Genomic DNA, 15,327 nt, shown 5'->3' on the forward strand with positions numbered 1-15,327 from the left:
CTATCTATCTATCTATCTATCTATCTATCTATCTATCTATCTATAAATCATGTTATATATTGATATAACATGATTTTATTTCTTTGTGGTCCAGAGATTTTGTGCGTTTTTGTTGGAGGTGTATTTATTGATCATTTCTTTATTATTTATCTTCCAAGCAGTCTGCTTTATTAAATTGGGTTTTATCTACATTACAGCTAAGTGGATCATTCAGTTTGCAGCAGCATTTGCTGATGATGTTCCAAGATTAGAAATATCCCATACAAAACCTCTTGACATTTATTGCCAATATAGCAGCACAAATGCAACATCTTTTAATAGTTCAGAGCCTCCGTTCCCTTAAATAAATGTTTCTAGATGTTTCTAGCTGTGCCACTCTTCCAGCTGGTAAACCCTACCATCCAATGGCTTCACCCTGGGATCGGTTCTTTCTGGACACTCAGACACCTTACAATGAAATCAGTCGTTCCCATTCATACTGTGAAGCTGCGACACACCGGCGCCATCAGCAGGTGAGATCCACCCACCTTACCTGACCACCACCTGCAGGTAAGGTGGGTGGAGAGTCTTGCCCAAGGACACAACAACAGGTTGCATTAAAGAGAGAAATTAAGGTAATTTTATTTATTTAGCACATTTTCAGCAACAAGGCAATACAAAGTGCTTTATGGGAATTAAAAGGAAATACTAACAATAATAAACCAAAGGAAAGAGCAAAAGAAGGAAAATAATCTAATGTTGATCTAAAGTATGCAAAGTTGGTGCTCCTGTTGAAGGTTGCTAGATAACTGTAAGCAAGTATTCTCTGCACTTTCTAAGTACGTGCTAAATTTGTAAAAGTAATGAGTTCTTGAAAGTTTAAAAGTAATAAAAACTAAATGAAATGATATGAAGAATAGAAGCAGAAAAATCTTTTGTATTTTCTATGAAGGTGCAGAAAGGCAGGTAAACAGAAACTCCTAGCATTCATCCTTCACTGGTTCTGTTTTACACATCAGGCTCTTTGGGAACCTCAGTGTGATCAGGGCTTCTTGGCGCAGACAGAAGGTTTAGGGCCACGACACGAGAAGTCATCCCAGCACTTTCCACCTAGAAGTAAGACAACAAATCAGTCATTGCAAAAACCTCAGTATAATTTTTTTGTAAAGGTTGATTAACTAAAACTTTTACAACAACAACCTATACTCCTGCTGTTAATACAATAAATGTGGATGCAGATCGACTAAAAAGTTTAAATGCACAGTTAATAATCTTTTACCCAGGAGTCATTTTATCAACTGAAAAATCACACGTGTGATATTTTCTTGTACCTGAATAGTTCATCTGTAAACAGCGCTGCATGCCTCTGGTATTATCAGGCTGTCCTCGACACCAGTTTGTGTAGCTCATAGGGCTTCCATCGCTCCACAACCAAATATTATCCTGGAAGACAAAGTTCAGCAGATGACACATTTTATTCAATGTTTCACAAATTACTTCATAAATAAAGTCTACTGGTAACAGTACCTCCTGTGCATTAGAGCCTCCAATCCATACTTCTTTGGACTCATGACTTGCTGTAAATATCAGAGTCTGAATCTGGTTGTACTCATTCGAGTTGTGAACTGATGCAAGGTTTGCTCCCAAGGTCAGACAGTTTCTCTACAGATAAACACATAATGATTTGATGAAGATGTAGCTGAGCTTAATTAAGAATTGTGAAATAAAAGAGAGCAAAAGAAAATCATAGAGTCTTGGAAATCACCTCGGCTTCAGCCCAAGTCATATTATTGGCAACATATTGAAAGCAGCGATTGTTGATCAGAGTCCAGCCAAAAGGACAAGAAATAGATCCAACTTGATCTGACAATAAACAAATGGATTCAGAGTTCAGATCAAGATGTGTATGTGGCTTTAGGCTGATAGTAACATTGTTCTGTTGAATCAAAATGATTTAAAATTAAATCAAATATTAATTACAGAACACATCAACACTTGTGCAGGTCAAACCTACATGTGTGCTTTGCAAGGAGCAGTGGAGACATTTTAAGAAAAGGCTATTAAATAATCTGCAGAGAAAGCATGTGTTATGTTTAATAAGGTAACTACAAGAAGATCTATATATCTTAGAGTTTGGGTTTGAGCATTCAGTCTGAGGAAATAAAAAAAACTAATAACATAAACTCCCACTGACCGTCACCAGGAGTGCCATTAATGGAGACAGCTGTGGATATTTAAAACAGGAATTAGTGTGTTTGCTTGTATTTTAGTCCCTTTACGATTCTTTATATTTAATAAATACTCATTTTTACCACTGGTCAGAGCCACCATGGAAAAGACCAGGAGGAACACAGCCAACAGCTTCATGATGGAGACGATGCAGGTTTACAATCTGAAGACGAGCAAAAATAAATCAAACATGTTAAGCAAATTCAAACAATGGCACAAAAAAAGATGATCAGAAATCTGATCAGCAGACCTGACGCAGGATGACCAGGAAAGTCAGCTCCTTCAGTCCTTACTGCTGAACCACTGGATATTTATAGGGCCTCTAATCTTGCCACATACCCAAGATGAGGAAATTAAATTCCACAGAAACGAACTAATAAATCACATCTGGTTCAACAGGAACTGAAAGTGCTGTAACTAAATCCTGGACTTTGACACTTTTATTATTTTTGGATTTTTATTTTCTGAGTTATAATCTTTAAAAATGACTAGAAAAAAAAGTCTTGAAATATTTTCACTCTTTCAGCTACCATGTGATGTCAGGAAGTGGCAGAGTTGCACCATTAGTTGTATTTTTTACACATTTATAGTTGTGTGGTTTTCACACATGAAAATCACAAAATGCAGTGATATATTTTGCATTGTACTGTCCAGACATCTGGAGGTTTTAGTACTTTGACTCAAATCAGGATCTCGTTGTTCCAAAACAAACAGATGCTGCTGCTGCTGGTCGCCCCCTGCTTTTTCAACAGGTAATATGGACTTGAGTTTTCAAGAACACTCGAGTCCATTTTACCTAAACTCTATATCCATATAGAGTTCATGGATATAGAGTCCATAAACTCTATATCTCAGTTTATGGACTTTTGACTCAATTCCCAGATATTCAAAAAAGTCAAAATGGTCCAAAATGACCTTCTTACAGTTTGATATATCCTGATCTCTTCCTCCTCTTTTCTGTTTTTTATTCTCACATTAGAAAATGTAATGAAGAAACGCTGATTCAATTAATATGGGTGATTATTGTCATCAGGAACATAACATCAATATTCTGCTCAGAGATGAAGTCATTAATGAATAGTTTTTTTTGCTGATAGTGATCTTATGTGCACACAAGGTCACAGTAAATAACACAAACGGTCATCAAGATCACTGGGCAGGACAAGCCACGGCTCCCACAGCGCCCTCTGGTGGAACTCAGGAAGAAAACACTGAGCACCAGAGGAAACCCCAGATCCCAGACACCAACAGCCAGACCGAGGCCGCTTTTTCAGGTGGTGTCGGTCCACTTCGAAACAAACTCTGCTTCGCTGTGAATACAGACTGACCTCAGTGCCAACCAACTATTCGTCTTTTTGGACTTTATGAGCCACCGTTGCTGAGTATTGTGGAAGAAATGAGCCTTTCAGATGCTGCATGTACTGAATGTAATGAAATCATGTCTGATCTTCCATTTCTGCTTCGTGATGCAGCATGTTGTGGATATGGAGGACCAAAACTGACATAACTGAAAATAAAAGCAGGAATATATTTTGTTTTTCCTCGTCCTTACATGTTTCCATCAGGAAATGTAAATAGTTTTTATATATACAAAAGTAAAAAGATGAGACGAGGAAATGACAAAAATGATTTCATTCTTTATGCCAAACAAATAAACACACCATACAGTTGTAAATGGGTCATTTCTTTCCTCCAGTTGAATGCACAGCTTTGTATTTTAGCTAATTTGTGCTCAACACATTTCACAGAGAAAATGAAACTAAAAGTTGCTGCAACATTTGATTTAAACAGCACGACTACAAGCTATAAGGAAGTGAAACTAAAAACAAGAAGAGTTACTCCTTTCACAATTTTGTTTTTATATTGTCATTTTTTCCCGTAGATAAAGGCCCATAATCTCATAGCAAAAAAGTTGGATTATAGTATTTGGTGTAGAGCGACTTCAAAGTCAGGAATTGTCTGCCGCTGTGTGGTGATAAAGGTTCAGGTAACTGTCCTTTAGTTGTGAGTTTAGTGTCCTAAACTTCTGGGAGACTTTTATCAGTCAGGTCAAACACCAGCAGATCCATCAACAGCTTTGTCTCCATCAGACCTGCTAACACTCACAGATCAAACACAGCAGACTCACAGCACGACTGGCCTCCTGTCACAACTTTAAATATCTGCAATTTTTACAACCACAGCAAATTTTAAATTTTATTTTATTTTGTAAATGTTGTCAACATTTTACATTTTATAAACCACAAGTTAGAATCTGTAATCTCTGAACGTTCTGGTGTTGTTTTTGTTATTATTGTGACATTTTTATTTTGTGCTGCTTAGAGGGAGGACTCATACTTTTGTTGTTGTCATGGTAACAATAGAGACTAATGTCTTCTGTTTTCTCCAGTTTTCTTCTATAAAGACATGGGGCCTTGTGGCTTAAGCAAAAATGTATAATCTTATGAACAATATTTTAGTCATTGAGGCTCTATTTTTAGTTTCAATGAATAATATGCATATTGTAAGTTGCTATATTATGGAATCAGTAGAATTAAGGCAATATTAAAGTTACACTAAATATTAAATGTGAACAACAAAAAGCTCAGGTTCTCATTTCCTTGAGAAATGAAACTAACTTTACTTAAAGTTACTCAGTAAGTGTGACTGTATCTTTTCTGCATTGAGCTGGTAAAAGTGAATGATTTGTAGTGACACACTTTGTCTTTGGAGATTTATTTCTCCAGACATTTATTCTGACAAGAAAATGAAAAGAACAAAAAACAAAACAACAACCACATGGCACCAAAGTCCCACACAGAGCAAAAGTATATAAAATAACTAGTATCTTATATTGTTAAATGTGAAAAGTCAGGTCAGAGCCACCATGGAAAAGACCAGGAGAAACTTCATGATGGAGACGATGCAGGTTTACAAGCTGAAGACGAGCAAAAATAAATCAAACATGTTAAGCAAATTCAAACAATGGCACAAAAAAGATGAGCAGAAATCTGATCAGCAGACCTGACGCAGAAAGATCTGTCTTCTTGGAAAGTCAGCATCTTTAACTTTTACTGTAAAATCACTGGATATTTATGGAGCTTTTGCTGTTGCAACTTTCACAAGATGAGGAAATGAAATTCCACAGAAACGAACTGATAAATCACTTTTGGTTCAACAGGAACTGAAAGTGTTGCAACGAAGTCCTGCACTTTGACTGCCATATAGTATATTTCTCACTATAGTTTCTTTAGGTACATTCAACATAGGTTTCTCTCTGTTTGGTCGTCTTTGTTTTAAGTGCATTTAGACAAAGTTCACAGATCAAATAATTTATTTATCTGTCCACTTCCATTTAAAAGGCAAAAACAGATAAACTGTTCATATTGAGCACAGTAAACAGCAGTTTGCCTCGTCTCAGGTCGTCCTCAGTGACTGTGGAAGAAAGAGACTAGTGAGAGAGGAAACCAGGACAACATGACCAGGCTGAAGGAGCTCCAAGCTTCAGCAGCTCAGATATGAGACTCTGCATCAGGAGCAGATCAGACAAAAGATTTGGGAGATTTTCCAAAAGGCCGATCAGTTCTGAACCTGCCAGTGGTCAGTGTGTTTAATTTTTTTACCAGATAAATAAAGTGCAAATGTAGCTTCACATTTCTTCCAAAACACTGAGGAGTGTAATTAGCAATCACAAAGGTGCAGGAGAGAACATATAGCTCTGATCGTGAGCATCTACATTTATTACCATGAACGCAACACAGCAAAACTTTACACTTCTGCTCATTTGTACACCATGTAGAGTGAGTGGTTCTGGTTTGCTCTCACTGAACAGTTACCCTCCCTGCTTTCTAGGTATATTTGTCAGTTGGTGGAGGAAACTCTCCTGATCGATCTGATTGGACAGATTTTCAATTCAAATCCAACCACAGCCTGCAATGCACTTGGTCTAATTTAATCAGCCAAACATTTTTTTTTTATTATTTTCTGAGTTATAATCTTTAAAATGACATGAAAAAAGTATTGAAACATTTTCACTCTTTCAGCTACCATGTGATGTCAGGATAAGTGGCAGAGTTGCACCATTTCTTGTTTTCTCACAACAAATGTGATTTTCACACATGAAAATCACAAAATGCAGTGATATATTGTGCATTGTAATGTCCAGACGTCTGGATGTTTCAGTACTTTGACTCAAATCAGGATCTCGTTGTTCCAAAACAAACGGATAAGCAGCCGTCTCTCTCCGAGCTGCTGCTGGTCGACCTGCTTCAACAGGCTAAAATAGACCTGAATTTTCAAGATCACACAACTCATCTATAGCTCTATATCAGAGCTTGTTTATGGCATTTTCACTAAATTCCCAGATATTTGAAAGAGTCAAAATAGTCCAAAATGACCTTACAGTTTGATATATCCTGATCTCTTCCTCTTGTTTTTTATTCACATTAGAAAATGTAATGAAGAAACACTGATTCAATTAATATGGGTGATTGTCATCAGGAACATATTCTGCTCAGACATGAAGTCAGTATGTTGTGGATATGGAGGACCAAAACTGACAACTGAAAATAAAAGCAGGAATACATTTTGTTTTTCCTCATCCTTGCATGTTATCAGGAAATGAACATAGTTTTTATATATAAAAAAAGAGACAAGGTAGAAAGGCTTGCATAAAGAGAAGGGAAAATATGTATATATAAATACACTTGAATATGCTTAATCAGGGAAAATTAAATGTATATATTTGACAAACATGTGTAAGGAAAATATATATACATATCTTCAGGAAAAATATTCACATTTATACTTTACTTTTTAATGTCAGTTTTGGTCCTCCATACATGGATCATTCAGTTGCGAAATGCCAAGCGGTGTGTTGCGGTCAATGGCAGTGGAACAGGCATTGGTCAGGTTGTTCACCTGCAGGTAAGGTGCTGGAGAGTCTTGCCCAAGGAACCAACAGTGATGGATGAGGTGAGGACTTAAACTGGCAACCAGTTGCAGGACAAACTTACCAGCTTCATGCCACAGAAAACATCTGGCTTGAGGCCTTCTTTGGGCCATTCCTCATCTGGAATGGGGTTTGGAGGATTTTCAAACTGTGGTTGGATGATGTTCCTGCCAGCATGAGTCACAACCCGAACATGTGCAGATGAAACGCCTCCCAATGTCAAAATGATTTCATTCTTTATGCCAAGTGACCCAACCTGGTCATTTTCTTCCTTCAACCCCACAACTTTGTATTTTAGCTCATTTGTGCTCAACATGTTTCACAGAGAACTCCTGACTTGCAACTTATTTATGGAAATAAAAGTTGCAACATTTGATTTAAATAGCATGACTACAAGCTACGAGGTGAAACCAAGTTTCTCATTTCACAATTTTTATTTTGTTTTTGTTGGGGGGGAAGCAGACATCCTCCACTGGATCCGTTTTAGGCCTCAGCAGGTGGCAAGTTTTTCCTGACGCAGATGGAAGGCAGCAAAGTAGAACACTTCACATCATCCCAGCACTTTTTTTCTAGGAGCAAGAAAAACAAAACATCAGATCATAAAAACCACCAAGTGGCTTACCTTGTCCTGAAATATTTTTGGAAAGGTTGATCAAATAAAATCACCTCCTGTTAATGCAGTAAATTTATATAAAGGTCAATTAAAGTTAACATGCACAAGTTTTCCACACAAGTCCAAGCAACAAAAACAGATTGTGTGAAATTCTCTTTTACTTGAATAGTTCATCTGAATGCAGTGCTGAAGGGTAAGTGCATTATTAGGCTGTCCTGGACACCAGTTTGTGTAGGTCATAGGGCTTCCATCGCTCCACAACCAAATATTTGTCTGGAAGACAATGTACAGCAGACGACACGTTTCATTCAGTGTTTCACAAAATACTTAACCAAAGTGTACTGGTTGCTATACCTCCTGTCCATCAGAGCCTCCAATCCATGCTTCTTTGGACTTTCGAGTTGCCGTAAATATCAGAGTCTGAAGCTGATCGTTATCCTCCTGGCTGTGAACTGAAGCAAGGTTTGCCTCCAAGGTCAGACAGTGTTTCTACAGATAAACACATAATGATGTGAAGCAGCTTGACTTTAAGACCTGCAAATAACAAAAAAAAAAAAAAAAAAAAAAAATTGAGAACATCGTCAAATCACCTCAGCTGCAGCCCAAGTCTTGATATCGGCAACGTAACGGAAACAGCGATCGTTGATTGCAGTCCAGTCAGTGGGACACTCAACAGACCTCCGGAACAAATGAACTTTTTCTGACAAACAAATGCAAGGGAATAAAAACATCCACTGACCGTCACCAGGAGAGCCATCATCTGGGGCTTTAGATCTTTTAAACAGGAGTTGGTATGTTTGTCACATTATTATTTATTTATATTCAATAAATACTCACCGTCACCATGTGCCAGTGAACATTTCTCCATTATGAAGAGGAAGAACACAGCCAACAACTTCATGGTGCAGATGACGACACAATGCAGATTTGCAAGCTGAAGAAAAGTCAACACTGACCTTAGGTACAGCTTTTACTACAAGGAGAACCTTAGAGCCTCTTTTTACCAGATCACACAGGCAAGTTTGTAAAAAGATTAACAGAGGCACTGCTGCAAATTACATACAGCTTGAGTTCAAATGTAGTCAATTTATTTTATTGTTCAGAAATGACCACACTAAAAGTGAGTCTACACTGGCCCTGGGATCCATCAAGTTGAATAATAGTTAAAACCCATTTAAATAAAATTAGACTGCTTGGGGGAGGAATAAGGAAAACATAAATACACCCAAGTGTTCCAACAAAAACACACAAATCCTGGTGAAAAAGAAAAACTCCCCTTCCACTAGTCTCAATCTTAAACAGCTTGGGACTCAGGGACAGCATAGGTCCTCATTTATAACAAGCCAGAGGGCTACAATAGAAACTCACCTTCCATAAAATATACACTTTTAAACAATAACTACCCAAAAAGAACTAAACTAAAGCTAAACTGAAACAGTAGCAGGCCAACCTACACACAAGAGATCAAGTTAAACAAGCATATTAAGCAACCAGATAATCATGAGAAAAGGCCCCCTGCCTTCTCGAAAGTGAAACCAGTAAAGGTGCTCCTGACATCACTCTCTAAAGTTTGTTCCCTAAATCAATCAGTGGCAAAATCAGAAACAAAGTCTAAACCCACCTCAAGATCAATGTTACACATACCTCTGTATGAACCATCAGCCTGGGATGTGAGCTCCTCAGCCATCAACCTGCTTTTAAATGTAAATGCTGATTACCTGTCTCCCTAACAAGCCAGCTGCGCTCAGTCACAGCGTCTCCCATATATGGGCAAGAGGAAGAGTGCGCAGCAGCCTACTTCTGGGACAAGATGCCCCGGCTCCAAAACAAAACATACATGTTAAGAAAATTCAAACAATGCTGAAAAAAAAAAAAGATAAGACATTTTATCAGCAAACGTGATGCAGAATGATCTGAATTCTTAGCCAGCCGGCACCTTTAGTCCTTACCGCAGAACCACTGGCTTTTTGTAGAGGTTTTAATTTAGCTACTTTCACAAAATGATGAAATTGGATAGAAATTCCTGATTCATCAGGAACTGAAAGTGTTACAATGAAGTCCTGTACTTTGTCAAAATAGGACAAAACAAACTGATGAGCAGCCATCTCAGCACACAAAGCAAATTCTCCAGAGTTAAGATTTCAGAGTTAGAGTACAGTGTTGATACTTCAGTGTTGTTTTCACCATAAATTACTCACTAAAAGTGTGATGACCAGCAGTACCAGATTCATTTTTGATGTGTGGGGTCCATTCGGGTGTTTTGTCACCTCTGTTGCACATTTTGAATGTTAAGTTGACATGAGGACACTTGTCAATCAATCCAGAGGGTTTGTCCCAATTTGTCCCAAAGTAAACGCCTCTTACCTGGAGGACAAAGTTGTTGGCTCTGCCATGCTCTGGGGTCTGGCTACTGATTTGCTGATTGCTTGTTATTTAATGAGCAGTGATCAAAGTGATTTGTGGAAAATAATTGGAAAAATTGTTACAAGTTGTCAGTGGGGAACATGGACAAGACATGCTTTATTTAAGCATTTATATATATTTATAGACTTTATCCCATTTTCAAAACTGGAGTCTGGAAATAGATAAATTAGATAAATGCCTAGAGCCGACCTAAGAAAAGCTAAATACAGTGATTTAAAGTTATTAAAGCCATATGTCCGTATGAAGGTTTTGTTATCACTGCATCATATGTTTAAAGCTACTGTATGTAACTTTTTTGAAACCGTGGATTCCCCCTTGCTCTCTCCTGCGTCAGAAGGCAGCATAGCTCTGTTAGCATTTCATAGAGGTTTTCGCTCTACCTGTCTCAGCAGCTGCACGGCATTTATTTTTAGCTCTTTAAGGTAACGATCACCTCTTAGAGCCTTCCTTAGTTTTGCTGGTTCTATGGAGAAATGTTGAGGGCACAGATTAAGTCCTTCAGCAGTTGTTTTCCAGTCTGGCTCTGTGCTCTTCTTTCATTTGGGAAATTATCCAGATTCACCTGATTTTTTTTTCTTTTCTTTCTTTTCTTTTTTTATTAAATTACAGCCAATAGTGTCACAGTGTGGCATTGTCTAAAATTACACCAGTCAAACGCAAACGGAAAGTGATAAAGTTAGCCTTCCTGTGTTTACTCTACAGATTACAGTACAGAATGGACCACTATGCGTCATCAGTCCATGACTGATGACTATCCATCCATGACTATCTTTTTCTGCTGAAAAAGATAGACCTGCATGGGGAAAAGTATAACAGAAGATATACATTTTCAAAGTAATTATGAATTTGGTGTATCACAAACATAATTTTTTTTAGTTAATAGGAAAACTACAACATATTTAGCCCAACATATTCAACTAATCCTGGACCCCTTAATCGGTTTAACTTCCTCAGATGAGGATGGGGAAATAAATAAAATAAAAGCCTAAACGTACAAACCCCATCATATGATAAGGGTCAAAATGATAAGGACTTATTTTTAGAGAGTTGTAACTTTTCAGATAAACCCAGCAGCTCTTGGCGAAGCGTTTGCTCATTCTGCCAGTCAGAGGACTGACCTCAGACTTTGGTCAAGGTTTGGTAACACTAAAACTAAGTCCAGTGAATTTTGGGTGTATGTCAAATTACAATGTTGACTTCAATCAAAGGAGTTAAAATGTGTTTTTACGTAGCTCTTGAGTTCAATAAGTTGAGGGCCTCTTTAGATACAAAGGTTTTAAAAATTGACTGAGGTCGGTGGTACAGTGTGTGGAGCCTGTACAGATGGGCCCCACACCAGCTGTTGGCTAGTGGTAATGCTCAGCCTCTCCCGATTCAAACTCATCTCATTAAAGTAAGAGTTAAACAGCTAAATGTGATTGAAATATTTTCAACCTTCAACAACAACAAACATAACTTAAGTCTATAAAAGCAATGCAGCCAGTTTAGCTAGTTTTGATTTACAATTCATAACGAGGCAGTTTATTATGATTCAGCCAAAGTAATGAAACAAACTGCTGTCTGATTTTTACTGTTAATGTACTCAGGTCCAACCAACCACAGCCTGCAATGGTTTGCCTAATTTGCCAATTTTTTATGGGGTTTTTTCTGTCATAATCATTAAAATGACAAAAAATTAAGTCTTGAAATATATTTTTTCGCTGCAGTTACTATGTGATGTCAGCAGGTGGCAGAGTTGCACTTTTTGGTATTCTATTTTTTACACATTAGTAATGGTTTGATTTAATTGCCTCTTAAAGGTATCAGATGAACCTCTGTTATCCTTTGTTGCATTTGAAAACAACACATCTGAACAGTTCTTCAATTAAAATATCAACACCTGCATCTGCAACCCTGCCTGACATCAGATGCCACAGAACAAACTATTATTACAAGCAAATGGGACAGAGAGATAACTAAAGTAAACAGAAGTGTTGAATGTGAGCCTGAATGTTGGAGCCAAAGCAGATCAGTTAACGAAAGCTGGAAATATCATCTTACATGGATCAGTGTAAAATTAAATTAAAGCATTCCACTCAATGACTCAACAAACTCAGATGTATTTTAGAAGAAACATGTAACAACTGCACTTTAAATGTTGATACTGCAGCACAGAAAGTAGCAAACTAGGAAACCTTCCCCATTTTTAAATTTTCATTAGTTTCAGTGAGATAAATTCTCTACACTCCTAGAAATGGCTGTAAATTTACGGCGGAATTCCAGCAGTAACATACTGTTATTCCAAAATACGGTAGGATATTGTCAATTTGATGTCTTCTTCTGTTGTCACAATCAAGACTGACGACTGGCAGTAAACTACCGCAAAATAATTGTTCAATACAGTTTTTTTCCTAGGCAAGACATTTTACTTGTATTTGCATCTTAGAGAACCGGCATTTAAAGACAATATTAAATGGAAAGAAAAAAAAATACTTTCCATAATAAATATTTTAGGGAATGAATTGAAATCTACAGAGCATAATCAACAGTGTTAGATTACAATAGGCCTTCGCAGCGCTTCGCTGCTCGGGCCTAATTACCAGTGTTGGTGTTGTATGTTAACAATATAATATTAATTAAACACTTGTTTAGTCAAATTCAAAGATGGGTTTGTCAGTTTCCCTAAAGAGATGGTGTTTGATAAACAGTTGCTCCCACAATCGCAACGTATCTGTGACGTCACGTGTTTGATGGGAGACAGCAGTGTGGCGTCTTGTCTGGATCTTATCATAATGAGGTAAGTTCCCCGAAGCTATTAAAACATGCTCTTTTTGTTCTGGTGATGTATTGTCTCAACGTTTAACTCCCGGACATTATACCACAATGTATGCTGCGTTTATACTGTTATGTATTCTGTATCTCAATAAAGATCTATTAAAAAAACAAACAAAAAAAACAAGGTAAGTTCCATGTTAAGACCATCATGTTTTAGATTTTGATTATGTTTTTATGAATGCATTAACTTTCTGTTTGCGCAAGAGTATCAACTTATGCTTAACATAAGTTTATTTGTTTGGATATCGCGGTACGACTGTTCAGTACAGGGGAGCTCAAGTCCAGTCCTTGAGAGCTGCCATCCTGCAACTTTCAGATGCTTCCCTGTGCCAGTTAACACACCTGAATCAAATGAATGGCTGGTTAGCAGGTCTGTTCGGAGCTGATCCTGGTCTGTTGGAGTAAAGATGCATCGAAAAGTTGCAGGACCTCTCGAGGACTGGACGTGAGCACCCTTGGTTTATTATTTATGTTAGCAGCGAAAGCTAGCCATGCAGGTGTAGCACGGGGTGTCGGGTGGTTAAACGAACATTAAAACTGTCAGAAAGGCCGTTTGAGTTAACATTATCTGCGGAGTCATTTTCTTGAAGTTTTCGGCTATAGACAGCATAATGGAGAGAGTGGCTGTGCTGGACCGGTGGTTTGATCTATGCGATCAAAGCTAAGCCAAAATGTTTTTGTCTCTATAAATAATAATGATAATAAACAATGACATATTGGCTGCCTATTTTTTTCTTATCTTTATTATCCTAATGTGTCTGCTATTTATCCTGTTGTTCCTCCAGGCTGGGGAAACCAGGCATTCTTCTGTTGGTTCATGTGCTTTGTAGGCCACAAGAAGAATCCAAAACAGCTCATGTCAAACTGTGGACCATGAACTCCAAAGCCAAGACTTTGGAGTTCATTCAACAGTAAAACCATTCCTATATTTTTTTTTTACAATGACCTGGTTTTAAAGTTCTAAAGCAAGTTATGATTAACATTTGACAAAGGTGGTGATGTTTTCTCTTTACGTAATTAAAAACAGCTTTATTTATGTATTGTACCAGCTGTATTCAAAATGCCACACTATTTGTATTCTCAGGAATTTTCCCATTTTTGATTTTGTTTTTTAGTCGCTTCATTGGGAATAACCCAGAAAGGGGCACAAAGGCCGGTCAAGGGGAAAATGGTATCCAAACAGACAGGAAAGACCATACAAAAGAAAAAGTGACGGTTCAGGTTTCCACCCTCATCAAAAACCTGATGGACTTTGAGTGGCATCTCATTTAGGTTAGTTGTTCTTTACTTTTCTTTGAAATATTTCTGTTTCCATATTATTTAGGATCTAAATTGTATTGTCTTTTCTTTTTCCATGTTGGACGGTGCCTTCATCTGCATCTAATAAAGTAAGTGCCACTTGTACTCTTGAAAACCACATTTTAAAACCCTGTTAATACTAGAATTCCACATTATTTCAGCCATGTTGAATTTTAGATTTTGGAAGTCATTTTTCTTTGATTTGTTTAGTGATACCTAAAGCATGGATATTTCTTTAAGAACTGTGTTTTTATGTTCATAAGATTGTAGAAATTGAGTTAAACCCAGTTTATGTTGCTGTAAACTGAAAGTCTTCAATTTTTATTCCAGTGTTAGTGAAAGTATATATGGACTTTGAAGGCCTATTTTTTTTTTACCAGTTCTCTGAGGAATGGTTTTGTGTTATTTGTTTTGAATGTTTGAATATACTGGAAATATATGTGGTTTAAAAAAAAATTCTGTTCTGACGGTTACTTATCACATCCTCTTCTGTGTTATGTGAAGTTCTGATTATGCAGATTTTGCATATTAGAACCGCACCAATTGTAGCACTTCTAAGAAGCTTACACTCTGTCAGGTATTAATGTCCTATCGTAAAACTAAGACTGTACTTTAAAAAGTAGCATTACAGTTTTCTTGGCAGTAGTTTACTCATAAAGTGAATGCAGGAGTAAAACTAAATTTACTGTTAAAAATACTGGAACGCTGCTATTTGATAGTATATTTACTTTCACCACTGTATGTTATGGTGGCCAACAGGTACAAACACCCAGCAAAGACGAGAAAAACACATGCAACAAAAAAAGAGATGCAAACAAAAATGCTGAAAACAGAAGTGATCCAGACCTCGAGGGGGAGTCGAACAAAGAACAGCTGTGTCCGAAGTCAGGTTTTGCATCATTGGGTCTTCGAGGACCGGAAGAGAGAAGCTGTAGCTTTCAGCTAGCTGCTTAGCCTCTACCGTGGCGTTCTGTTGCTTAGCAACCGTGACAACGTGAATCACATAGCGGCAAAGGAAAAAAAAAAACAGACTCGAAGT

General features: G+C 37.4%; 2 protein-coding genes across 6 annotated transcripts in view; both read right to left on the reverse strand.

The window, feature by feature from the left end:
* Nucleotides 1-884: 884 nt before the first annotated feature.
* LOC106939233 (type-2 ice-structuring protein-like) lies at nt 885-11,523 on the reverse strand. Of its 2 annotated transcripts, XM_015021577.1 has the most exons (8): nt 11,512-11,523; nt 2,459-2,503; nt 2,292-2,371; nt 2,174-2,203; nt 1,745-1,842; nt 1,507-1,641; nt 1,311-1,422; nt 885-1,089 (listed from the first exon to the last, which is right to left on the reverse strand). In XM_015021577.1, the coding sequence occupies exons 3-8, from the start codon at nt 2,344-2,346 to the stop codon at nt 1,022-1,024; spliced, it is 498 nt and encodes a 165-aa protein (XP_014877063.1). In that variant the 5' UTR covers nt 2,347-2,371; nt 2,459-2,503; nt 11,512-11,523; the 3' UTR covers nt 885-1,021. The 2 variants fall into 2 exon arrangements, with proteins under 2 accessions (XP_014877063.1, XP_014877062.1); XM_015021576.1 differs by lacking the exons at nt 2,459-2,503; nt 11,512-11,523 and adding an exon at nt 5,212-5,253 and having other exon boundaries at nt 2,174-2,204; nt 2,290-2,371.
* LOC106939232 (ladderlectin-like) overlaps nt 7,554-15,327 on the reverse strand; it is a 15,827-nt gene continuing 8,053 nt past the window's right edge. The window contains exons 2-7 of one of the 4 annotated variants that reach the window (XM_015021574.1): nt 9,373-9,395; nt 8,589-8,685; nt 8,342-8,451; nt 8,106-8,240; nt 7,913-8,024; nt 7,554-7,707 (exon numbers count right to left, since the gene is read on the reverse strand). In XM_015021574.1, coding sequence (XP_014877060.1) covers nt 7,622-7,707; nt 7,913-8,024; nt 8,106-8,240; nt 8,342-8,451; nt 8,589-8,685; nt 9,373-9,393 — 561 coding nt within the window. In that variant the 5' untranslated portion in view covers nt 9,394-9,395 and the 3' untranslated portion in view covers nt 7,554-7,621. Of the gene's footprint in view, nt 7,708-7,912; nt 8,025-8,105; nt 8,241-8,341; nt 8,452-8,588; nt 8,686-9,372; nt 9,505-15,327 lie in introns of those variants that run through there. The other 3 variants (XM_015021575.1, XM_015021573.1, XM_015021572.1) reach the window with 3 other exon arrangements.

This window comes from Poecilia latipinna, unplaced genomic scaffold (genome assembly GCF_001443285.1).
Source record: "Poecilia latipinna isolate Pla-1442-1.1 unplaced genomic scaffold, P_latipinna-1.0 Scaffold2808, whole genome shotgun sequence".
NCBI lineage: Eukaryota > Metazoa > Chordata > Actinopteri > Cyprinodontiformes > Poeciliidae > Poecilia > Poecilia latipinna.

Bases quoted from the DNA above. Each gene is read 5' to 3' on its own strand.
- LOC106939233 (XM_015021576.1), bottom strand. From the start codon at position 2,346: ATGAAGCTGTTGGCTGTGTTCCTCCTGGTCTTTTCCATGGTGGCTCTG. The intron at 2,205-2,289 runs AAAAATGAGTAT...TAAATATCCACA, and splicing joins TGGTGGCTCTGACCAGTGGT to GCTGTCTCCATTAATGGCAC. The intron at 1,843-2,173 runs GTCAGTGGGAGT...GTTTATTGTCAG, and splicing joins TAATGGCACTCCTGGTGACG to ATCAAGTTGGATCTATTTCT.